General features: G+C 36.6%; 1 protein-coding gene and 1 long non-coding RNA gene across 6 annotated transcripts in view; one reads left to right on the top strand and one right to left on the bottom strand.

Moving 5' to 3' along the window:
* The window catches only part of slc4a5b (solute carrier family 4 member 5b), a 27,953-nt gene extending 5,425 nt beyond the window's left edge, over positions 1-22,528 (top strand). The window contains exons 2-26 of one of the 4 annotated variants that reach the window (XM_034312571.2): positions 627-685; positions 1,950-2,147; positions 5,638-5,764; positions 6,923-7,083; positions 7,310-7,465; positions 8,265-8,360; positions 9,637-9,692; positions 12,347-12,504; positions 12,619-12,706; positions 12,831-12,985; positions 13,113-13,241; positions 13,758-13,932; positions 14,375-14,508; positions 14,725-14,996; positions 15,282-15,346; positions 15,592-15,783; positions 16,284-16,397; positions 17,036-17,197; positions 17,464-17,642; positions 17,778-17,850; positions 19,313-19,381; positions 19,748-19,921; positions 20,514-20,684; positions 21,025-21,146; positions 22,416-22,528. In XM_034312571.2, coding sequence (XP_034168462.1) covers positions 628-685; positions 1,950-2,147; positions 5,638-5,764; positions 6,923-7,083; positions 7,310-7,465; positions 8,265-8,360; positions 9,637-9,692; positions 12,347-12,504; positions 12,619-12,706; positions 12,831-12,985; positions 13,113-13,241; positions 13,758-13,932; positions 14,375-14,508; positions 14,725-14,996; positions 15,282-15,346; positions 15,592-15,783; positions 16,284-16,397; positions 17,036-17,197; positions 17,464-17,642; positions 17,778-17,850; positions 19,313-19,381; positions 19,748-19,921; positions 20,514-20,684; positions 21,025-21,123 — 3,261 coding nt within the window. In that variant the 5' untranslated portion in view covers position 627 and the 3' untranslated portion in view covers positions 21,124-21,146; positions 22,416-22,528. Of the gene's footprint in view, positions 1-626; positions 686-1,949; positions 2,148-3,943; positions 4,287-5,637; positions 5,765-6,922; positions 7,084-7,309; positions 7,466-8,264; positions 8,361-9,636; positions 9,693-12,346; positions 12,505-12,618; positions 12,707-12,830; positions 12,986-13,112; positions 13,242-13,757; positions 13,933-14,374; positions 14,509-14,724; positions 14,997-15,281; positions 15,347-15,591; positions 15,784-16,283; positions 16,398-16,626; positions 16,741-17,035; positions 17,198-17,463; positions 17,643-17,777; positions 17,851-19,312; positions 19,382-19,747; positions 19,922-20,513; positions 20,685-21,024; positions 21,147-22,415 lie in introns of those variants that run through there. The other 3 variants (XM_034312572.2, XM_053241416.1, XM_053241417.1) reach the window with 3 other exon arrangements.
* On the bottom strand, positions 19,915-24,922 carry LOC113544905 (uncharacterized). Of its 2 annotated transcripts, none has more exons than XR_004579804.2 (4): positions 24,567-24,922; positions 24,260-24,347; positions 22,358-22,530; positions 19,915-20,595 (listed from the first exon to the last, which is right to left on the bottom strand). It is a non-coding gene; the product is annotated as an uncharacterized LOC113544905 (long non-coding RNA). The 2 variants fall into 2 exon arrangements; XR_003404560.3 differs by having other exon boundaries at positions 24,637-24,922.

The raw sequence follows: 24,922 nt of genomic DNA, 5'->3' as shown, positions 1-24,922 counted from the left end.
GTTGTACACCAATTCTGGCATTGACGAGACACATGCACAAAAGTGAGGTGTGTAGCTTCGCAATCAAGGAATTGTTCAATATGAATATAAACCTGCAATTATAAGCCCCTCCACCAAACAAGCCCAGGGTCAGTCCTGGGTGCGAACTCAAGTAGTTAGGCCAAGTGTGAAAATACCCTAAGTGTCAATGAAGAACTGCTCATTTGCTCCTCCATAGCTCATGTGTTATGGAACAGTATTATAAAGTTTTACTGTTAGTACCTGTATTGTGAGCTGTTTAAAATTTTGAAGTTGTAAGCATACAAAATTTTATGCTTGAACTGTTGTATTCAATTAATTTTTCATACTGTTCCATCCCAAATGGTCATTGGATATAGGTTGGATAAAAATCATGATAATGATTCTGGACTATGCCCATATGAACATTTGGGATGGAACATTATGAAAAATTATACTGTTATTATTATTATTATTATTATTATTGTTGTTATTATTATTATTATTATTATTGACAATGAGAAAATTAGTTTAAGGGCAGTGATAATTACCACTTGTATAAGCCAGTTTACGGAGGACTCTCAGTTGTATATCTGTCTTTTTGTCTCTCTTATTCTCCATCTTGACAGAATGGACTATGACTATTACCACAGCAGCAAAAGAAGCAGACGCTATGAAGACGATGATGGTGGGATGTCCTGTTGCACCTTTTACTGTAGTGTAATATATTAATATGTACATATTCCAGGGTAATGACATTGACTAAATTGGCTGTCAAGTGCAATAATTATACAATGTTGATCAGTCTACTGGCATGAGTAGATGTATATAGTTTTCATTCTATAAACCACAAGACCTCCCAACAAACTTTGACCTACATTTTTCTCAAGTGTAAATCGATGAAGTGGGGGTAGAGCTGATGTTAGTAAATTATGCAAGAAATGCTATCACTGAGTGACTGCTTCACCACATCAAATTAATCAATATTGTGCTAGTTTTAGAAGTGACAAAGACACATTTTATATGTCAAATTGAGAAAAAAAATTATGGCTGGACAGCTTTTTTTTGTAATATCATAAATGAGTAAATATTGCTAGAATTCTCATATGAAAAGAATGTACACTAAGTATATTACACTGGGGCATTTTTTTCCACTTTAGCTACTGTGGAGGATCACTTGCATTGCAGGTGGTAATCAGAGTTAATCAAAGGTTGATTCATTTTAGGCAGTACTTGTTTATTTTATATACTTGTTTGTTTTATTCATATATCCATATTCAAATCACAGAAGTATGAGATAAAAATTGTTCATAAAACTTTTCAAATTCATTCATTCCTCTTCAGTAACTGCTTTACCCTGGAGCCTATCCTGGGAGCACTGAGTACGAGGCAGGAGTACTCCTGGATGTAAACACACACATTTACATACTCATTCATGCCTTGAGGCAATTTTGAGTAGCCTGTCCACCTACTGGCATGTTTTTGGGAGGTGGGAGGAAACTGGAGAACCTGGAGGAAACCCACCATGGATACAGGAAGAACATGCAAAATTCAACCCAGACAGTAACCCGAGTTCAGGCTCAATCCCGGGACACTGTGCCACTGAAGCAGAAGAAGAAGAAGAAGAATGATGTTGGCTCAAAACCCTGACAAATATGAAACATCTATAATCATTTTAGTTATTTTACATACCAAATATTTATACTATGTGAAGAAAAAGGAGGAATTAAGGTGCCTACAATTGACAAATTTTTGGTAATATAAAAAAAGTTAATTTTTTTAAGGTTTTTAATGTCTATTGTTTTAATATCCAAAGTTATACACTGGATCATCTATTATTATTGTTATAATAGATCATCTATAATCTATTGTTGGTTTGATTTATTTATTTGTTTCTTTGTTTGTTTAACATGCTTTTATATTTTTTGTTTTCTTACTCTCTCCTGTCTCAGAGCATCAGTCTGTTTACATTGATGTTCCAGTGTCCAGAAGTTACAGAAAGAAGCGGCGACAACGCAGACATATGTCACGGCATGACCATGGGAGCCATGAAAGACATCATTGTCAGTGCCTCGAGCAAGTGGAACATTATGATCAATACAATGAAGGACATGATTCAAATGAACAGCTCTCAGATGTGAACTCTAACAGTAAGTTAAATGCTTCATTTTTCAGAAATTTTCTGCTTAATTTAATTTTAATTATAGATTGAGATTTCGATGCTTTCTATTGTCACATGAAGTAAGCTCATAATACATGTCCTAACGGGGTGACAAGACTTATATCCGACCTATGACAATCATTTGGCCACATGTATGATTACCTGAATAAAATCCACTTTGGACTTCATTGGGTTCCAACATCTTACAAATCATGGCCCACATAACCTACCACAAAATCTCCTGTGACTGATGTCAGGTCCAAACTGATATCAGAGAAAATACGCCTAGACAAGCTAAAGCACAGCTTCAGAAATACTTAAAAAGTCATTATGAATGGTGCTACCAAACCAGCGCTACAAAAAATGGAGCATATATTTGTCTCCAAGATTTTGTTTTATTATGCAGTATTAAACAGAGTATAGTATTAAACACAGCCTTCCTATATATTGTGAGACTAGACTATTGTTGTATAGTTAAATCTAGAATATGGTTAAAACATATTCTAGAAATTATGAACTTGTATTCCATTATCACTTATCAATTATGTTGACATAATTCCACTTATCAATTATGTTGACATAATTCTACAAACTTCAGAATTCAGATTTGTTTCAATGTGAAAAATAATCATCAAATCACAAGAGTAGGTCTGTATATCTTAGGCTGTTTTAGCCCAGTGGTTAAGGTTCTTTCTAGTGGCTGGGAGGTTGTGAGTTTTAGTCCCAGGACTGGCAATGAGCACTGTCAAAAACAAGGCTATTAACCCTCAACTGCTCAGTTCCTCAGATTGTATTCTGCTTCACCAGTTAATCAATGAATAATAATGCAAGCCAAATTAATAATAATAATAATAATAATAATAATAATAATAATAGTAGTAATAATAATTAAAGCTGCAAGCTGCATTTTAGGGGGACAAGAACCCAGGCTCGGTGAGCCACACATTGACAGATGCGCTACAGTTGTTGCCTTAGCAATCACAGGAAAGCAGAGCCATAACTTTAGGCAAAGGGATTCAAGAGTGATTTGTAGTTTCACTCATGAAGTGTATGTTTTGACCACAGACAGTGATGGAATTCTCTGACTGTAGGAGGAAAGGTCTAGATGAACAAATGGGTAGCAGGGTGGCATTGCTGCTGCAGCTGCCACTACTGCTGTGACCTGTAGAGTTGTCTGTTGCTACTTTGACCTTTGGTTGTGATTGCTACTGTTCTGACCTAACATGTTTTCTTCTTGCAATTTAAAAACATCTAAGGTATTGATATTTTTTTCCTCATCAGTCTGGGCCTTTTTTCCCCACTTTCTGCAAGTTTACACAGGTCTCAATATGATGTAAGCCAAATGTGGTGAAGATTGGAGATAGATAGATAGATAGATAGATAGATAGATAGAAATTTACTCAACAACCATTGACCTGTACTGCATTACTTTACGCAAATGATTGGCTGCCTGGATAACTGCAAAAAAAAAAAAGAAAAAAGAAAAAGAAAAAGAGCAGGTCTACAGACTTCCATATTAAAGTGGAATGTGAGTATATACAGTATGAATATAATATATAATATTTATTAACAAAATAGTTTTACTAGCAGCAGTAAAATATTTCAGTTGTATTTATATACTTCATAATTTCACAACTTTCCCAGAATCTTTTCTGGGTGGTATACAATATGTAGTTTATTTTAGCTTTGGATTATGACTCAAGAGGGGAATGGGAAAAATCAAGAGGAGGGCTAACTGGAGGTGGAGGAGGAGAACACTTGTTAGGTCTTTCATGCATAAGGCACTTTACTTGGCTCTCAACTTTAGCTTTGCTTAGGCTTATACAAAAGCACTTGAACACAAGGCAACCAGCAAGATGTGCGGAAATGGTGCAGAACAATGCACTGAGGAATGAACTGGAAAAGAAAGAAGAAAAAGTGAAAAGTAACAGTCAAGAGGGACAAAGGAGTTGAAGAAACTATAGTTTCGTGGGAGATATTTCTCTACACACCTGATATTTCTTTAAAAATTGGTGAGATAACTTGAAGATGGATCAGAGAAGCTCAGATATACCACTAGCATCATGCTCCATTCAAGCTTCAGTTCAGTCTTTTTCCTCTGGTATGGGCTCCTGCACTTCTCTGTCAGGTAAAGCCACTACTTTACACACCATCTTGATTTCTAAGTGTGTTCAATGCCCTACACTGTTCTTCAAACACAGTAACAGGAATCGCCAAAGTAAGATGTCTAGACGAGGTGTGTTGTTTTTGTTGGGCATTATTCTACCTTGCTCTATTATTTTAGGCCACAGTGTCTCAAAACCTTTTTAAAGTTCTTTTTGCAGTCATACAGTGGTTCATGTAAGGTGCCTTACTCACAGAACCTAACCAAAGCTTGAGTTTAGTACAATCAGAACAAAATAAGTCTCATAAGTTGTTCCCTAAAGTGCTTGATCACTCATTACAAGCAAGTAAATTTAAGAATGCCACTACCAGGTGAGCAAGAATAATTACACTTCATTTAGTCAAGTTGCTGCAGTTAACAACTTTTAACCAATTCAAGATGAAAAACACAGCAACACTTAAAGATAAGCCGTAATTTTCCATTCTGAAAATAGCATTCCACTGGCAGATATGGCTTTGGCTGAGCCACAGGATCAGTAGGATTACATAGTGGTTAACAGCTAGAGGAAAACAACCACGTGCTAATAATCCTCTGGGCCATGATGGCAGGGAGCCAAGGTGTGGAAAAATAAGAAACTTGTGCTTACCAGAAGTTCTGAGGACTTTTATGGCAAACATTGATATGCTTTATTTTGCTATGTCATTAGAATTATTTTAGTCTTTATTAAAGATGGATAGGTTTCACTGATCTGGTTAAAAGATAAACTGTAAATTAGATAAACTGTAGTTCAGTATCCAGGATCGTAAATTCAAAGCATTCAGGTAATGTAAGGCTTGTATAAGACTGATAGAAGGGATTAGGATTTTGGGGCCCTTGGGTATTGGAATGGCTCAGCTGAATAATCCGTCATATTCTAGTTAAAATTCTAAATGGTCACAGGACACATTCAGACAATACGCATATAATAGTTTTTATGAAAACATCGGTGTTAACGCGAATTAGGAGTATATGTTACCCAAAATCTTTTTTTGTGGCATAAACTTATATTACTTGCTATGGAAAATAAAGTATGGGTGTGACAGAATGAGTTCCACTATTCAAATAATTCAAATAAATTTTATAATACTGATGTGTTCCTATCTCTATTTGAGATCCCGTTTTCTGATTTAATTGCCTCACATATAAGACTTTTTGTCCCTTTAGGTAGGGCTCTGAATTAATGAGCTGGTCTGATTAAATTATGTTGTCTCCTCATAATGTTCTATAATTTTTAACAGTTGTACTTCAGTAAGGTTTTTAGCTATCTTAACCCCCTCTGTTGACATGCCATGTGTCTGTCTGTCTGTGTGTGTGTGTGTGTGTGTGTGTGTGTCAGTGTCACCAGCTGCAGAGAGACTGCGCTGCATCCTTGGAGAGGAAGATGACTCCACACCAACACTCTTCACAGAGATGGACACACTGTACCATGAAGGTGGAGAACTTGAGTGGAAGGAATCAGCAAGGTAACTCACAAACATCATTTTCATACACACTTAATTAGAGCCACCTTCATTTACACATATACATGATTATGTCCTGTGAAATCCTAAAGGGGCTATACTGTGACCTTTGTTCTGTTTTTTGGGAGTTTATACACAAAATCGTCTTTGAAACTGATTTGACTTCTTTGACATTGTCACTGTTGGAGACAAGTCCTGATGGCTCTTTTCCATGTCTGCCTGGAGAAGAGCTTGTCTGAATGGTCTTAGAAGAGGGAGTGCCCATGAAGGACTGTTTGCTAAGGGAAAGGGGCAGCTGGAAATTTAACTGAACCTTGAAAGGGGACGAACTGGTGAAGGTATCAAGAAGTCAACTGAGCGCAATCTATGCACAGATTGGCATCCAATTCCAGTACCATGTCAGATGCTGATCTGTGCATCTGATTTGTGCAAGTTATGCCCCTATCATATTACTTCTGTGGGAACAGATACAAACTCCTTCACATCTTCTGCCCTGGACTGTAGTGCAGTCCATGACTTGACCAAAGAGAAGGAGATGACATGCTGTAAGCTGACTAGTCTTTATTTGCTGTGACAGAAACAAACTGCCAAGACACCAAAGGAAACTGTAATATGGTACTAAAGAATTATTTTATCTGACACAGCGTAAGAAACACTACATCAAATTACAAGGCTAGTGATACAAACCATAACCTTTATCCAAAGAGCAAACATGCAATTAAGATGAACATAGTGAAGAAGCAAAAGTTATAGTTTTCAGCTGAACATATTGAAGAAGCAAAAGTCATTGGTCTTGTTCATCGGTCTTTGCTTCTGGTAGTAGGGGAGTATTGATGAAGAGCAATTTCTTATTGTTTCTAATTTCTTATTTGCAAATTTATTATTCACAGCAATTTCTTGTAGTCATCGCCAGATCACTCTTAGCAGATGACAAATAAATTAACACATAGAACTCCTTCAGATCCTAGTTGTGCATGGAGGTTGCTTTTTGACAAGAAGAAAAAATAATGAAAATTTAAACCCTAATATTAGTATGTTTAAAAATAATTTTTGTTATGTTCATGCCAATTAGTTAGGGTAAAAATATATTAGTAAAAAGATACAATGCATCATTTTGATCTGACAGGAACCTTAGTGTTAATTAAATGTGTGTTTTCTCAGGTGGGTGAAGTTTGAGGAGAAAGTGGAGGAGGGGGGAGAACGATGGAGCAAGCCTCATGTTTCCACACTGTCACTGCACAGTCTGTTTGAGCTGCGTACATGTTTACAGACTGGTAGCATCCTGTTGGATCTGGAGGGCTACTCTCTGCCTCAAATAGTTGGTGAGTTTTACCTGTGTGTGTGTGTATGTGTGTTTGACATAAATTTGTTGTAGTAGTAGTAAGTCAAGGCAACTGAAACATCTCATCAGTATGACATCTATACCATCAGATTTCATGTAGTTGACTTACCTCTAGGCATTCAGTATGACCTGGATGAGTAAGCCACTTCATATACTTGTTTCCCTTGAGCGTTATAACTGGGTATCTGTATCTTCCTCGTGTTCAGATGAAATAGTGGACAAGCATGTGCAGGATGGCCTGATAGACTCTGAGCTCAGAGAGAAGATCAGTTTCATCTTGCTTAGAAAGCATCGACACCAGACCAAGAAGCCCATCCATCGCTCATTGGCTGACATTGGAAAACCCAGCTCTTCAAGTAAAGGTCTTGACCTCTAGTTGTCTACGAATTGTGTTACTGTTTTCCTGATGTGGGTGTGGGGGGGATCCCAGGGTGGATTAAAAATTATTGGCACCCTTGGAAAACCCAAAAATGCTATGGAACCAATACTTAGTTTATTCAGTTGGCAGGCACTTTTGGCTAGTGCCTTACTGGTAGGGCAAAATACAATCCAGTAATATGCTATAAGACCCTAAAATCAAAGAATCATGTTCAGTGGTACTTAACCACTGAGCTCCCATTACCCAGTTTTGCTTTTCAGCTTGATATGATAGATGCTACAATATGAAAGTAACCTTTCAGTGATGATACATTATTTTAAAAAAATCCTTATATAAATACACATTCTTATCCATAAAAAATTATGTGTCAAAATGACATTCATGATCCTTACACTTCTTCAGCCCCTTCTCACAGGTTTTAGAAGGGATTCAGGTGAATCGACTGAGAAGACTACAGCAAAACTTGTAGGACTTTTTCTTAACACTTCTTTACTAAGAGTGCAAAGAATTCTGGAGGGCAATATATCCATGTTATATTACAAATAATATATTTTGAACCTCATTTAAAAAAAAAAACAACAACAAAACTCTGATTCTTCCATGCTATCTTATCTGCACTTCTGTGCAATATTATGCCTTCTCATCTCACCCTTCTCATCTTCTCTGTATTGTCCTTTCCCATTTCCAATGTACCCTACACTCTGCAACCTCTCAATATGTCTCTTTTCTCTCTTTTTCTTTTCTTTTTTTTCCCCTCTTCCCTCTTACCCTGGGTCTGTCAGACCGGAGTCCAAGTCGTAGCCATAGTTCCATGTATAACTTGCATCACTCCACTGAGGACTTGCGAGGTCGCCAGAGTGGAAGTCTGGGAAAACTATGTGAGTCTAGGATTCTCACCCCAATGTAGTATTCCTGGCTAAAAATCTATATATGGTTCTAAAAGTCAAAAATATCAATTGTACATGACTCTGTTTGCTTTACCACTATGGTAGTCCTTATAGCAACATAACACACTTATGCATGAGATATAGAGATGTACAGAATTTAATACATTTTTACTACTACTTGCTTTCTTTTTCATTCATTCTTCAGCCATTCTTCTTCTTCTAAGACCCTCATTTATCAACACTGCACAGAAATAGTTCAAAATTTTTTCTTACACATAAATGCTAAATTATTTTATGCATAAATTAGGATTCATCAACTGTACATATATATATAAAATTCTAATCTAAGACTAAACACAGACAGTCTATTTTACTGTACCAAGACAGCTAAACAGGATTAACTTTTTGCTAAACTTTTTTGCTCCCTAACTTTTGAATTTTAACTGCAAGCTGCACAATTTGCAGAAAATTGGAGTTAAATGAACGAACATCGCAGTATTGCAATGAAATATTTGATCATTTGATTTGTTAAATATTGAATTTCATCAAGATGAATAACATAGGCACTTGGTAAACATTTCAGTGACGTATCTTAATGAAATTTTATAAAATTTTATTTTATAGTCTTAGCAATCGCCTGTGCATGACACCAGTGGTGTATTGAGAATCTGTTATTACTGCAGTATGCAATTTAGGATAGCTAATTTGGGTTTGAGGACCCAATACCTGGCCCATACTATTCATGAATAATGTAGAATAATTCCATATAACCACATGGCTCTGACAGTAGTTCTGGCTGTAACATGAATGTTAGGTTTATATTATTGCACTCATTCTAATACGTTATTGTTTCTATAGTAACAGCTCATCACATGGACTTGTATAGTTGGACAACTTCCACATGGACAACTTTGTCGTTGTTTAACAAAGAAAAACATATAATTGTTAATGCGGTAAAGCTATACATAATAAAGTAAATTTTTATTAAGCGTGCATCCAAAACTGAGGGCATAATCCTACTCAGACCACAAAGTAGTTTCAGTGATCAATACTGATGAATCCAGAATTTTGCATATCTGCAATAAAGGTACACAAATTAGATTTATATTGCATCCTTTATGTGTTATGTTACTATGTGAGTTATGAACCTGTGTAGGACAGATTTGCCCTATGTGGAACATGGAGTCCATTAGACTTGTTATTTACACTTATTTGTTGACATAGTGTCATAATCAAGTGAGTAATGTTTGTATTTCTTGTCTTTCAGATCATGTTCAGAGTCGTAGTATGAATGACATCTCAATTACTCCAAGTTCTGACCAGGTATGTTTCTTTTCTGTTTTGGAGGAACATCCATGCTTTCAATGTGTCTGCACTGATTAAGCTCTGCAAATGAGTTAATTAAATAACTAGAAGGAATTTGAGTACCAAGCTCTGCAATGTCTTCGCTGGTATGATAGGTATTTTAGAGATTTTGGTAACAATAGCACTCTAACAGTAGCACTTCTGTGGGGCTTGAACAGTGTTGAGTAACATGCCTGAGGTGGAATATTCTATTTTATAATGGGAGGGGGTGGGATATAAAGTCTTTCTAAACTACACAGCCTTTCTAATCCTTACTCAGACCACAACAACAACTAGAAGACAGTTAATTAATATTGTTTTATTCCCTTAGATTATTGTGTTTTTTTCCCCCTTAGATTATTTTCACTTACCTTTTTGTACCCAGCAATAAAATGTGAGATAAAATTAGGCCACATGGCATTTTTGTGAAGTTCTGCCAATGTGTTTGAAGAAGATTCTCTCTCACTTGTCAATCACATCCACACTAGCCAATCGTGGGCATCTGTGAGCTCATTATGCAAAACAGGGCAAAAAGCACTTTCCTCCCAGTGTGTTACACTGCCTTGAGACGCCCTTTACGTGGTTGCTAGTGGCCACCTGATTTAGGAGTGCTGGCTGGTTTGTGGGAATTGGCAGGTAACCAAATTAGGGAGAAAATGGGGGAAGAGGTGTAAAAAATTACATCATAAGTATTATATCAGAAGTAGTTTATGTACAACTAAGCACTATACAGTAAAAAATGAAAAAATGAATATAAGGAAATTTAAAGTGAATATAAGGAAACTATTTTGAGGAGGTCCTGGAAATACATATTTTATCATTTGGGAATTACAGCAAATATGCTGCAATTTTATAAGCATAAGTACTGGGTAAAATAGTGAGGGCCTACTTTTTAAATCAAAGCAAAAATAACATCATATTGTGTTTGCATGGATTGGTGTGGCATCTATACAGTGGCCACCTGGCTACCTTTTAAGTGTTGCTCTCGCCAATACATACACCTCCAAACAATCGTTTTAGCCTGCTCTGTTCTTTAAGGAGACTTGATTTTAATTTTGGCGCCAGCTATAGTATTTGTTTCAGATGTTCTGTGGTTGGCAGCATACATGTATTTAAGCCCTTTTTTGGTTTTTAAAATGAAGCGCGCTTTTACTCTGAGGCTCGCTCAGATTGCCAATCTCTTCACTTAATGAGGGAGAGTAAGCTCAGCAAACCTCATTTCTGTCACCTGTACAATTTTATTGTGCTGAATCACATCCACCCATGTAGCCTTGCCTCTAAAGGTTTTTAACAACCCTAGTAACCACAGCTACAGATTTCTGGCACTGCTTCCTGAAGGGAGGGCATGTCCAATGGGCCAAAGGGTCCCCCAGAGTGCTCCTTCCATTACTCAAGAATATCCCAGGCAGCTCTAACTGTGCCCATACAAAGAGCAGATTTGCAGGAAGTGACCTAGATACCCCATACTCCTTCAGTACTTTCCACAACAATACTCCCATGATCCATCACAAAACTGTGCAAGAGTAAAGAGCTGATCCATTGTCCCACAACCTGGGTGGAACACATTTTGTTATTCCTCTATCTTCAGTTCCACTATCGGAGCACAGTCTCTGGTCCCCCAGCCATGCCAGTATGGCATTGATCCATTCATTCTTTCCCTGTTGCTCCCACATCAGGTGGTTCTCTTGTAGAAGTCCCTGCTGAAATTTAAAAAATCCTGCTGCATCCATTTTGGTTGGTCTTTCTGTCTGGAATGTGTAGTAGAGGCAGATACCAGTGCAGAAAATGTTTATTTACATGAACACGATATGAATAAAGGTAATAACAACTAAAACCAACAAGGAATGCTATACAATACATGACTTAAATACTCATGATAATCAGACAACAACATGATTGAGGTGCTCATGGTCATGTAACATGGTGCATGCAGTGAACATGTGACATGCAGTGGCTGATGGGTGATGTACTCCAGCGCTGTATAGGCGCTACCATCACAGCAGGATGCATTTCTTCCTAGTTTATTCTTACACTGTTTCCAAGATAGGCTCTGGATTCACTATAAACCTCATGAGGATAAAAGAATTACTGAGGGTAACAATAAAATATCTTTTCATGTTTCTAAAACACCCACTCATTTTCAGTAACCGCTTTATCCTGGTCAGGGTTGCAGTGGATTCAGAGTCTATCATGGGAAAACTGGACATAAGGTGGACTATACCCCGAATTGGACACAAGTACATCACAGGGCACCATGCACACACATTCACACACTCATTCACACCTAGAGCCAGTTTATCTTAGCCAATCCATCTGCTGGCATGCGTGAGGAAGGTGGGAAGAAACTGGTGGGAAGAAACTGGTTATGGAAATAACATGCAGAGAAACTCCACATAGACATTAACCTGAGCTCAAGATCGGGATGCCTGCTTCTAAGACATTCATAGATCAATAGATATACCTACTGCAAATGTGAGAAATCTAATGTAATTCTTCTTTCTTTCTTTCTTTCTTTATTTCTTTTAGAATTCTTGTTTACTAAGATACTGATAAACAGAGAAATGCAGATTATGTGCTTCATGATCTTACTTTTAATGTATAATAGGTTACTATGTTGAAATGTTACCCACCAGCTCAAGAACAAGTTTATGAAGAAAATTCCTAGAGATGCTGAGGCATCCAATGTGTTGATTGGAGAGGTGGACTTCCTGGACAAGCCTTTTGTGGCCTTCGTCCGTCTTGCTCAAGCCACAACACTGGGTGGACTGACTGAAGTCCCTGTGCCAACTAGGTAAAAAAAATATAAAAAATACTGTTGCTTTTATATTTACATGTTTTTCTTTTTTCAATCTTGAGTACTGAAAATGCTTTGTATTTCCTCTGCAATTTTATTGTCTTTTTCTAGGTTTCTCTTCATTTTGCTTGGCCCTCATGGCAAAGTCAAGTCCTACACTGAAATTGGCCGTGCCATTGCCACCCTCATGGTTGATGATGTATGAATGAATGGATTTTATAGTTCTAAATGATTTTGTACATCAAAATTTTATGTAATGAATTACACAGGGGGAAAAAACATTTACATACGTTATGTCATTATTAATTTAATTGTCTCTCCAGCTCTTCAGCAGTGTGGCCTATAAGGCGAAACACCGTGAAGACTTGATTGCAGGACTTGATGAGTTTTTGAATGAGGTGACAGTTCTCCCACCAGGAGAGTGGGACCCAAAGATTCGCATTGAGCCACCAAAGAAAGTTCCTTCAGCAGAAATGAGGTATGAAGATGTGAATCATGTGGAATGGACATGATGTAATCTGGTTTTGAACATCTGTATTGATAAAAAGTAACCAAAAAGTGGAAAAGAAGTGAATAAAATGAATTTGTTTTCTATTTTGCTGCAGAAAGTCAGTGTTTTCACTAAATGAGCTGGGGCAAGCAAATGGAACTGCAGGAGGAGGAGGAACAGCTGCTGATGATGAAGAGATGCCTGCCGCTCATGAGCTGGGGGAGGAACTGAGGTTCACTGGGAGGTAATGTTACCCAGTACACTAGGAACTCTAAACACTCTTCTTGTGAGATTTGTTCCTAGAAAAAATGAACAAAGAGGCATTATTTGCATAGACATGTTAATCAGTGTTGCTGGCAGAATGCTGCTACACTTTCTGAGGAGCTGATGGTATTTAGTTGATTAAAAAAAATATAAATCATTTTGGTACATTCCAGGTTAGGATTAAGCTATAGTACTGCATTTATTGCATGTATTGCTTCAAATATAGGTCAAAACAGATGAATTTTGGAAAAAGTGTTTTATTCCGGGTTGTCTATGTTCCAAAAATTCTGTGTTTGTGTGCTTATTTGTACAAAGGAGATATGATCAGTCTAGTAAAAAAATACAATATCAATTTAACTTGTAATTATATTACAACTTGTAATTTAATGTATTTTAACTGTTTACTTGTTTATTGGAAGAGATATCATGAGCTGCAGTCTTTAATGATTTCCGCAGCATATTTGCTTTGACTTTGTGTATTGTATATGTAAAATAGATTTTGTGGAGGTCTTTGGCTTGATATCAAACGGAAACTACCATGGCTGCTGAGTGACTTCTATGAGGGCTTTCACATCCAGTCTATCTCAGCTGTGCTCTTCATATACCTGGGATGCATCACTAATGCCATCACATTTGGAGGACTCTTAGGAGATGCCACCGACAACTATCAAGTACCATTATTTATTACAAAGCATTACCAACCTCAGTCTAGCTCTTCCCACACTCTGTATGTTATTTTTGCCTTTACTTAATTAATAATTGACCCATTTCTTGTACCTTGAGCAGGAGCTCCCAAATATCTCTTGTTTGCTGTGGCTTTTTACATGCATTGACTGTTGCTGGTTCCACATTCAGATATCAGCAGTGCCTAAGACATACAATTTCTTTTCCAAAAGAAGGCTCAGGGAGAATATTCTCTTTTCTTTCTGTTGGTCTGGAAAGATCATAGGACTTTTGATAACATACAGACGGTTATAGTCTTGGTATCATAATAGGACATACTCTCCCAGACTAGTGCAAACATTAGGAGAAAATTTAGGTCTTCAGGTTCATTTAGAGAAAGGTCTGGAATAACCTGATCTAAAAGTTCTGAATTATCATTGTGTCCCCTAGGGTGTGATGGAGAGCTTCCTTGGCACAGCTCTAGCAGGAATGGTCTTCTGCTTTTTTGGTGGCCAACCCCTCATTATCCTGAGTTCCACAGGACCTATACTGGTCTTTGAAAAGCTGCTTTATGAGTTTTGCAAGTGAGTGCAAAATGCTGTTGGGCATACCACTACTTCATATTTGTTTTTTTATTCATGTATCTACTGATTAAAATGGATTACCTTTTCCATTAATCTGTAATTGAATATCAGCCATATCGGCCAGACATTATGGCCAACAGCCTTATGTCCCTAAGTGAAAAAAGGTTTATGGTTTTCTGAGTTCAGTTATATGACTTTATTGTTTTCCACAATCAGGACTAATGACATTGACTACATGGAGCTGCGCTTGTGGATTGGACTGCACTCCTGCCTTCAGTGTCTCATCCTGGTGGCTTCAGACGCTAGCTACATCATCAAGTACATGACACGTTTCACTGAGGAGGGCTTCTCCAGCCTCATCTCCTTTATCTTCATCTCTGATGCTATAAAGAAGATGGTGGGAGCCTTTCAGTACTACGCTATTAACACAAACTTCAAGCCTGACTACATCACTACTTACAAGTGTGAATGTCTCCCTCCAGACCAAGGTGAGCATCACTGAAGGGCAATTACCCTTACAGTTTATGGCCTTTGGATGCAGGAAAGGCTGGTTCTTGAAGTTCAACACCAGTCTACTGTAACTTATTTGTCTTTGGTTTTGTTGCATACATTACATACATCTGTCTGATTCCCATATCAGGTGATATAACCCCACAAGCTTTGTTTTCCTGTTTGTCATATAGATTCTGTGTAGTGATTTACATGGGCAATGATTTAACTTGCATTACTGACTTATTTTTATACTGTAGTCTTTTTTGTTATTTTTGTAATAGGTGCCTCAATGATTTTCAATTCGTCTGCTCTACTTGGTCCAGACAACTTTACTGATTACTCTTTGGTAAGAGCAAGCTGTAAAGCCATGAGGATTGTAATGTTCCTAATGTTGTAATTAATTAATTTGCTGCAAATTTATGCTATGAAAAATATCAACAATTGATGAGGTAGAATTAAATAATGTGCTTTGATTAATGGCTAAACATTAGCAGATAATGGATTTTTTTGGCACATTTTTACTCATTATTTTTATCTTTTATTACTGTATTTATTCCCTGTATCACTGTATATGCTCTTCCTTCCACATAGTACAACTTCACAGTTCTGGACTGGAGTCAGCTGAGCAAAAAAGAGTGTCTAAAGTATGGTGGATCTCTGGTGGGCAAATCCTGCAAGTATGTTCCTGACCTGGCTCTCATGTCCTTCGTCCTGTTTTTCGGCACCTATTCCATGACCATTTCACTCAAGAAGTTTAAGACCAGCCGCTACTTTCCTACGAAGGTTTGAATGAGCCAGACAAGAATATTATATTATTATGACCTAAAATGCCAAGGCGAAATAAGAGTTAAAAATAACTGTTATTTGTACATTTAAAAAAAAAAAGGTCATTTTAATTTGTTCCATTTGTCCCCTTTCTCCTATTTGCCCTCCCTCCTGTGCACACACACCTCCTAACAGAAGGATGCCTAAGCATGTGAAAATTTTCGTGTACCTAAAATTATTGAAATAAAGATAAACTATATTGCACATTTCAAAATAGTTTTACAATTGAATTCATGCACACATTTTAAAAATGATAGCCAATGGTAAACCCATTGCTAAATAATAAACAAAACATGTGGGTTATTACTTAATGAACGAAACTGGATTTGGATATTAATGATACTAGGTGACATTGACTGTGAAAACCATGAGACCCATTCTTTTTCCTGCCTTTCATATTTACATCATTTTTTATGTTTACCTTTTTTGACCCCTTTAATCCCAACCTCATCCCTCAGTGGCGTACCTTGATTGCAGATTTTGCCATTATTATATCCATTATGGTCTTCTGTGCCCTGGATCACCTGATGTCCCTGGAAACTCCCAAACTGCATGTGCCCACTGAGATCAAGGTCACACAACTATCCTTCTGTGTCATAATCGTACCCTTCAAGAAAAGATTTTCTTTAATCACACTTCCTCTTTTAGAATGGATCTGATAACATATCAAGTGGATAATTAACTACTGCAGTGTGGTAGTGTTGTTCTAAATGCTTTTTTCTTCTCTTACTTTAACTCCTTGTGTATGATTGTATGTCTGCTATTTATATTTCTTTCTTATTCCTCTCTGTAAATGTGTAGCTTCGGAAACTCATCAGTGATTTTGCCATCTTCACATCAATCATGACTTTTGTTGGTCTTGATATTTTAATGGGGCTTGAAACACCTAAACTTATTGTGCCTACAGAGTTTAAGGTATGATCCTGATTAGCTAACTGTGCATTTTAGTCAAGGACTATTATTGGCATTTACTACAATACAATACAAAATTAATACAATTTTGATTATATTTAATGCACACTATTTTGAAAACTGTGACTCTATAAAGATTGGTTTCAGACTGCAGTTTAAAATAGTCCTTAACTAAATTACATGTCTGAAAGCATGAGCTAACTTTAATGTCAGAAAAAAAGAGACTAGCCTTTCTTAACTACCTTTTTAAAACACAACTTACCCTACTTCTCACTTGTGTCTATCTCTGTGACTACAGCCCACTCGGCCAGATCGTGGTTGGGTGGTCATGCCCATTGGGAAGAACCCATGGTGGATGTATTTGGCTAGTTTTGTGCCTGCTCTTCTTGTTACCATCCTTATTTTCATGGATCAGCAGATCACTGCTGTTATTGTCAACCGCAAAGAGAACAAACTTAAGGTACAGTATAGCAAAAGTCATTCTCAATCTCTTAAACAAATCGTTGGAGTGTTATATTTGTGAATAAAATATGACCTGGGATCTGTGTTTTTGTATTTAATGCAATAGATATTACATTTTGTACATGCTTTATATAATTGCCCTTACTTTTCATGCAACATTTGATACCACAGCTTAGTGTATCTTAACTCAGTGCAAATTAGAGAGTGGAACTTTTTTATTTGTAACATATTTTACCCATTTTTTCACATGTTGGACTCGAGCAGAAAGGATGTGGCTACCATTTAGACATGTTTTGGGTGGGAATCCTCATGGCTGTCTGCTCTTTCCTCTGCTTGCCATGGTATGTAGCAGCTACAGTCATCTCTATTGCTCACATAGATTCCCTTAAGATGGAGAGTGAGTGCAGTGCTCCAGGGGAGCAGCCACAGTTCCTGGGAGTGCGGTAAGTGCAGTAAATTATTATAAGTAATATATTCTGTTTAATTTTTTGTTTTTTTTCTGTTTAATTTACTTTATTTTTGTTCTGTTTAAATAATTAAGTTGCATCTCTTCACATTTCTTCCCTTATTTTCCACAGAGAGCAGAGGCTGACAGGTATCCTGGTTTTCGTACTCACTGGAGTTTCCATTTTTCTTGCTCCAATACTGCAGGTGAGTCTTGTGAACATAAGTTAGTCTACCTCAGAAAGTACCATTGTGATGTTCTATGCTTCTGGTTCATCATGCCATAAAGCGAAAATTGTATTTTCGTATGATTGCATCTCCTATTTGCACACAATACATTCTGTCTCTGTATGAATTGTTCGACCTATGCTTCCTTTGGGGGCAGTCGTGGCCTAACGAATGGAGAGTCGGACTTGCAACCCGAAGGTGAAAAAATGTCTAGAAAACCGTGACCTTACGTTATATCGGATATTGGATTTGAAAAATGTGGTAGACATAAGCATTTATTTCTCACATGGTTGCAATATAGAAACTGTAACCTTTGATTTGTGTGTTATGGAGTCCTCAACATTCATATAAGGGAAATATAATTAATACAAAAATCTGTGTATCACCTGTTCAATCTATAACGATTTGGGGAAAAAACTGAGAAAACAAAAAATTTGTTTTCTATGCCAATTTGAGATGAACTGGCAGACACAGCAGTGTATGTGATTTCATCATCAACTACGACATCTGTATATGGCTCCAGTGTTGCCATCTCCAAAATCTTTTAGATGTTTACCCCTGTGTCTTCCCTGTTCAAATCCTCATATCATCCCCTGCGGGTGACCCTTGCATGTGCAGATGAAATGAGTTTTAAATAGGTGCCTTTTCCGATTTTCTTCTTTCATATTTCAAATTTTACCATTGGAAGACAGGAAATGAAAAATTATGAAAAGCTGAGAATTCAGGATTTAAATGCTTATTTAATATGAAACAATCCATGTTTGTTTTGTGGAAATAAAATTGAAAAAAGTTTTTAGTTTTAAATTTCAAAACAGGCTGTGGAGAGGCACAGTGGCTTAGTGGTGTATATGTTTGCCTCAAACCCCCAGGGTTGGGGGTTCAGTTCCTACCTCCGACTTATGTGCACAGAGCTTCCTCAGGGGTTTCTGTAGTTGCGTCTGGTTTCCTCACCCAATTTAGAGATTGGCATTTCTAAATTGTCCATAGTGAGTGAATGGGTGTGTGAGTGTGTGGGCAATTGTGCCCTGTGATGGGGTGTGCCCTGAGTCACACAAAAAAGTAGCTGTTGACTTTAGAATATTGTGTTTGAGCCAACAGAAATGTTCCCTGTATTCCAAACAAAAGTGTGAATGCAGCTTTTCTACAGCAATTTATTAAATGTAAAAAATAAATAAATTAAAAAAAAAATAATAATAAAACCCAATGAAACTGATGTTATGCATATTAGTTATAAATACTATCAATGCTGAAAGCTAAAAAAATAATTGTGTGATTCTTTCAGCACCGTAGCATATGCTGTGTGTGTGTGTATATATATATATATATATATATATATATATATATATATAATATGAAATTTGCTAGTGAGGGGTATACAAAAAACAGCATATCACTGAAACCTTTACTATGGTAATATTTTAACCAATCTGCTTTTTTCTAGTATATTCCCATGCCAGTACTCTATGGAGTGTTCCTGTACATGGGTGTAGCCTCTCTCAGTGGCATTCAGGTGCATACACACACATACACACACATATTTGTCTTCCTATTGACACTGACGTAATTATTAATGCAGTTAATTAATGCCATGCCTACTCCTAAACCTCTAACTCTAACTCTAAAACTCTAACCTTAACCTTCCTTTTTTAGTTTTTCTAATAAAATATACATTAAAAAGCATTTTTTTTCCCCTCATGGGACCAGCCAAATCTGTCAGAAAAAAAAGTCAAAACTGTCAGATATTCCTATCTTTGTGGAAACATAACAACCCCCCACCCTGACCACACATACACACTGCTGTTTATTTCTATGTTTAGAAGTCTTTAGATTAAGTTTCCTCAGTCTTAATGTAAAAGATCTTAACCATATTGTTTAGTTTTGGGAGAGGATCAAGCTTATCCTGATGCCTGCCAAGCACCAGCCGGACTTCGTTTTCCTCCGCCATGTACCTCTGCGCCGGGTGCATCTTTTCACCTTAGTCCAGATTACTTGCCTGGCTGTGCTCTGGATCCTCAAGTCTACTGTGGCAGCTATTATTTTCCCTGTCATGGTAATAGCTATGCTTTTTTCTGTCCTCCAGATTCCTGAATTACTGTACATTAGAAAAAAAAGAATACATTGGTATTGTATTTGATGTCAAGTAGAAGTCATCCAACTGGTATAATTTTCTCTCCTTTCATATTACTCCACTTGTCATAGGTAGTTACCATTTACATTTAGCCATTTAGCAGAATACAATCTAAGCATACAGGTTACATGTTAAAGGTGCCAATAATTTCCAAAAGGTGCCCAGATGGTTGTACAAGATAATTGTAGGAAGGAGAGAGAGAGAGAGAGAGAGAGAGAGAGAGAGAGAGAGATTAAACTAAACTAACTTTTTTTTTTTTTAACTAATAACAGCAGCAAAACCACAATTAGATTTACACACACCATGACATAAGTCAGGGTGACTGGATTTCAGATGAAAGGCAAAACATCTTCAACAATTTGCCATCTAACATGACCTAGATAATGGAAAATCATTGTATGGAAATACTTGTGAGATGCTATTTTGTCATTTTCAGCTTGTTGGTCTATTCAATATTTAAACATCTTATCAAACTGAAGAATTTTAAGATGAAATGGTTGTGTCCTAATTCCAGATCCTGGGACTGATGGTGGTGAGAAAGATGCTCGACCTTGTCTTCTCCCAGCATGACCTGGCCTGGCTGGATGACATCCTCCCTGAGAAGGACAAGAAGAAAAAGGATGATGAGAAAAAGAAAAAAGAGAGAAAGAAAACCAAATGCAGAGATCATGACAGTGATGAAGAGGTAAGTGAAGTGAAGAAATAAGTCCTGCTTAACACACACATACAGATGCTAACACACTTTAAACCAATCATGTGCTCTAATCTGGGTCAATGTTTTGTAATTAATCATTGCATTTTTTTTCTCCTTCTTTTCACAGTGCTGCTAAAGAGGCACTGTGTAACATTTACTGCAGTCTGTATGTGTAATTTATCTAATCTACAGTTCTTATGTACAAGTCTCAGCATGGCATTTGATTTAGTTGGCATGTCCTGCATATGTACTCTGCTGAATGTTATGTGTTTAAATGAGCACATAAATTTAGTTGCATGGCAGTAGATTGTGGTGTCTGTGTCTCTCCCAGTTGAAATATCCCAGTGATAGCCTTCCCTCAGTCAAGATACCAAAGAAGCTGTCAGAATGTCCATCATCCTCCCCTGACCCTTCTCACACTCCCTCCTGACACACACCCTGCTGCATCTAACTGTGAGTGAACCTTAAATTTCTTTCCTCTGATGTCATAAATAGCTATGTCTGATACAGTGTATAAGTGTTTAATCATTAGTATTGAAATTTAAATTTCCTGAATTAAAACTGGAACTTTAAATTTCCATTAATTGGATAGATTTGTTTGGTTTGATTTGTAGATATGTTAGAAGTTGGCCTACATAGCACAGTGTATCTGCCTACTTTTGGACAACAGCAATTAATGTTATGGGTGGATTGTTACTGAGTTTGTTCTTACGAAATAATTTGGCAAGAACATTCTTCCCAGTCCATTCTTTCTTTCACTGGTAATGTTAAACACCTACCTCTACATGTATATTTATTAATTTAGACTTCTTCAGTCAGTAATCTACTGGTCAGATCCACTGTGGATCCAGAGCCTATCCCTGGACCCCTGAGCATGAGGCCTTGATGGATTCACCCTTCATAGGACGCCAGTTCATCATGTACACACACACTGTGCTGTTTATTTCTTGACATACAGTATAATAAATGCTTTTAGCAGCCCTCCTTTAAAAACATACCAAATGGAACTCAGGGAAATCACAGTAGGTTTATATTATTTTGATGAGCTCATGAAAAAAATGGTTTTTTTTCCCAATATAGGCAATGGTATATGTTTCGTTATACTGCTATCAAATCATGAACGTGCCTGTTTTTAAATTACCCATACATACTAATGTCGTTAGTTTGAATTACATTCACCTATTAAATGTAACAGGAAAAATGCTAATTATACAGTCTGACATATAAGTCACAGATAATTTCATTTGTTTCATCCACCCTTTCACCTTCCTGGAAACCCTGCACCATGTCTGAACCATCATCTGCCAAATGCTGCTGCATATGTGATTACCGGTGGATCATTATCATGTTATATGCTAGCTTATTGCTCCCTATTGGATTTGCAAATTGGTTATAACAGATGATCTTCCTGCTTCACACTGGTCAAAAGACAACAAAAACTTGCACAAAAATACAGCTGATGAAATGTCAAGGTGCCACTGAGAATTTACATTTGGTCTGTTTCAAAGTTCCTGTTTGAATTCAATAACACTAGTTCCCCTGTTTAATTGTCACATTCGGTCACTTTTTTCTTCCTATGGGACTTTTTTGCAAATCATAACAATAAACATATTATCTATATATTGCTCTTCCCTTTTTTTTTTTTTTTTGAAAATCAGTGTTACTTGTCAGCGCAAGCCTGGCCTGTTGAATGTGTTATAACTCCTGTTCACTTTTCCTCAGCATCACTTTGCACATGAAGATCTCCTGCCTCTCCATCTCCAGCTCAGCCTGCACTCCATTCAGCCACTCTCCCATGTTTCACCACCAGCAGCGTGAGACTTGCAGTGAGACCACACTGTGGTGAAATAAGAATCTTTTTGTAGTTTGGGTGAAAAATGTTTATTAAATACAATGCAATTCAATTCAATTTTATTTAATGGACATTGTCACAAAGCAGCTTTACAGAAATAAATACATTCAGAATATAAATTTTAAATGTGGAATAATGGAAATGGAAAAAAATTCTAACCTAAAACTTCATGTGCTTTGCCTTAGTTTGTCTAATGAATATAGAATACTTTTATCTCTAGTGAATATTTTAAAAACATGTAAAATTTTATAAACAACAACTGCTTAGGTCAGTTAACAGCAACCTTTAAATCACATACCACATGCACAAATTAACTTCAGAACTCTCTTCTAGTAGAACAGCTACTACATAGCACAATAATCAGTCATTTATTAAATTCAACCTCAGGCTTTGGTGTTGCTTTGTGTGTAATAAAACCAGGTAATTGAAATATCCCCAAATAATATAGTTCTCTCGTAGACCCAGGATTTAATTCAAAAGTAACTATAAGAAAGTACAAAAAGTAACTGTAGATTGAATGTTGATATCAAATCTGTATTTGAAGTTTAATAGGATTTAAAATCAACTGATGTGTTACAATATTAGCATATGTTTAAAATTGTTAGTTATTGTTAGTTGTTGACAGTAGTTCCTCTATTTGAATGAATGTACTATGTATTTAACTGTGTGAATATGCAGTCAGTTTGTTAAGTCCTGTAATGTATGCTAGAAATAAAGATATTTCAAAATTCAAACAATACTCTAATCTTGGAATCTTCCTCTGTATCAAGTCAGATCAGGGGTCAGCTGCACAAAATAAGCTAAAATACAGGAAAAATCCATTAAATAGTATGTTTATTTTGAAATATTTGTGTACACATGCACACATTTTTGTTACAGATATTCATTCTGAACAAACCCTCTCCTCCTCTTGCTTTAGACTCGATGGTCTTGCAATCTCAGGTCTGTATTCAGAGTTGGTTATTTAAGTAAGGTTAAAAGTTATGGCAATATTTATACAGGGAAGGTTTTGCATATTCATAGTCAGTTTTAGACTATTCGATTACAGACTTTAAAGATTATTACTTGTCACACATCTTAAGATGATTGCAATAAAAATCTTGGCTGAATTCTATAACGGACCACAAAAATGTATTTTTTCATGGCAGATTGTACGAAGATACTCTAACGATAGACCTGCGATTAAATAAAATTACCATGTACTTTCAGATTATGCAAAATATCTGCACATAGTTCACACCTCAGACATTGCCAGACAGGATTGAGGGATTTTTCTTGTGTAGAAGTGTTCAAAACAAGGTTTTTTAGTAGCATCTAGACCACCACCTTTAAACACAAGCATTTTCTGGTGTAATTTATCAGTATGGCTTCCACCTTCATTATTTAGCAGTTTATAAAATACCATTTTGATCCAGTACGTTCTATTAATTCACTTTTTTTTTATTTTTATCATGCACAGACAGTGAACCACGTGTACAACTGAATATAGCCACAAGACTCTAAACGGAGTTCACGAAATTGTAATGTGTGCGTGGGTGATAAGCTATTTTATCGCGCTTCTAGTTTGTTATTTTGAGTTGTTGAATTAATAAAATAATGCCATTTTTCATGTTACAAAAGAGATAATACGGGCTCTCTCTATCTATTTGTTTTTGTGTTAATATACATTCCCAGTGTGGTAATCTAAAATAAATTAAATTGTCTTGTTTAATACCTGGTTGCAGATCCCCGCAGAGCATCACCAGGGAAGAAACCCAGCATCTGGTAACGTCTTTCGGTTCCAGACCTCAGGCAGTCTTTGACTGCAAAGAAAGACATATAATAAATGTGCTATAATTCCTACACAATTCACCCAATTTGGATGTCAATACCCTCAAATTAAAGCTGAAAGTCTTGTTATTTAAGCCATTATTATTATCATTATTATTATTATTATTATTATTATTATTATTATTATTATCTTAGTCATTATTTAATTTCAACTCCAATATACTGCAGTAGACAAGTAAAATAACAATAACCTTTTTGTCAATGTCCAAATATTTATGGACCTGACTATATATGTATACAGAAAAGGAAAAAAAGCATTACATTTTTAGCCCCACAGATATATGCCTACAGTAAAGAAGCAGAAAGAAGAATCACTGCTGCTAGGCAACTGGCCAATATGGACGCCAAACTAGCTAGCTTAAGCAATTTATCCAGGTAGCACGTTAAGTCTCATAAGGGCAATGTTAATGCTCAGTCAGCCTCCATAAGCCTCTATACAGCAAATTTCCACTCAGCATCAACTGCTAACTTCACTCTCACAGCTTCCGCCATATTGAGAGACGTCAGCATTGCGTCACAGCTATCGCAGCTATATGAACTCGGCGCT

The sequence above is a fragment of the Pangasianodon hypophthalmus genome, chromosome 17 (genome assembly GCF_027358585.1).
Source record: "Pangasianodon hypophthalmus isolate fPanHyp1 chromosome 17, fPanHyp1.pri, whole genome shotgun sequence".
NCBI lineage: Eukaryota > Metazoa > Chordata > Actinopteri > Siluriformes > Pangasiidae > Pangasianodon > Pangasianodon hypophthalmus.
Note: the sequence above shows the minus strand (reverse complement) of the source record. Positions and strands in the feature narration are given on the sequence as shown.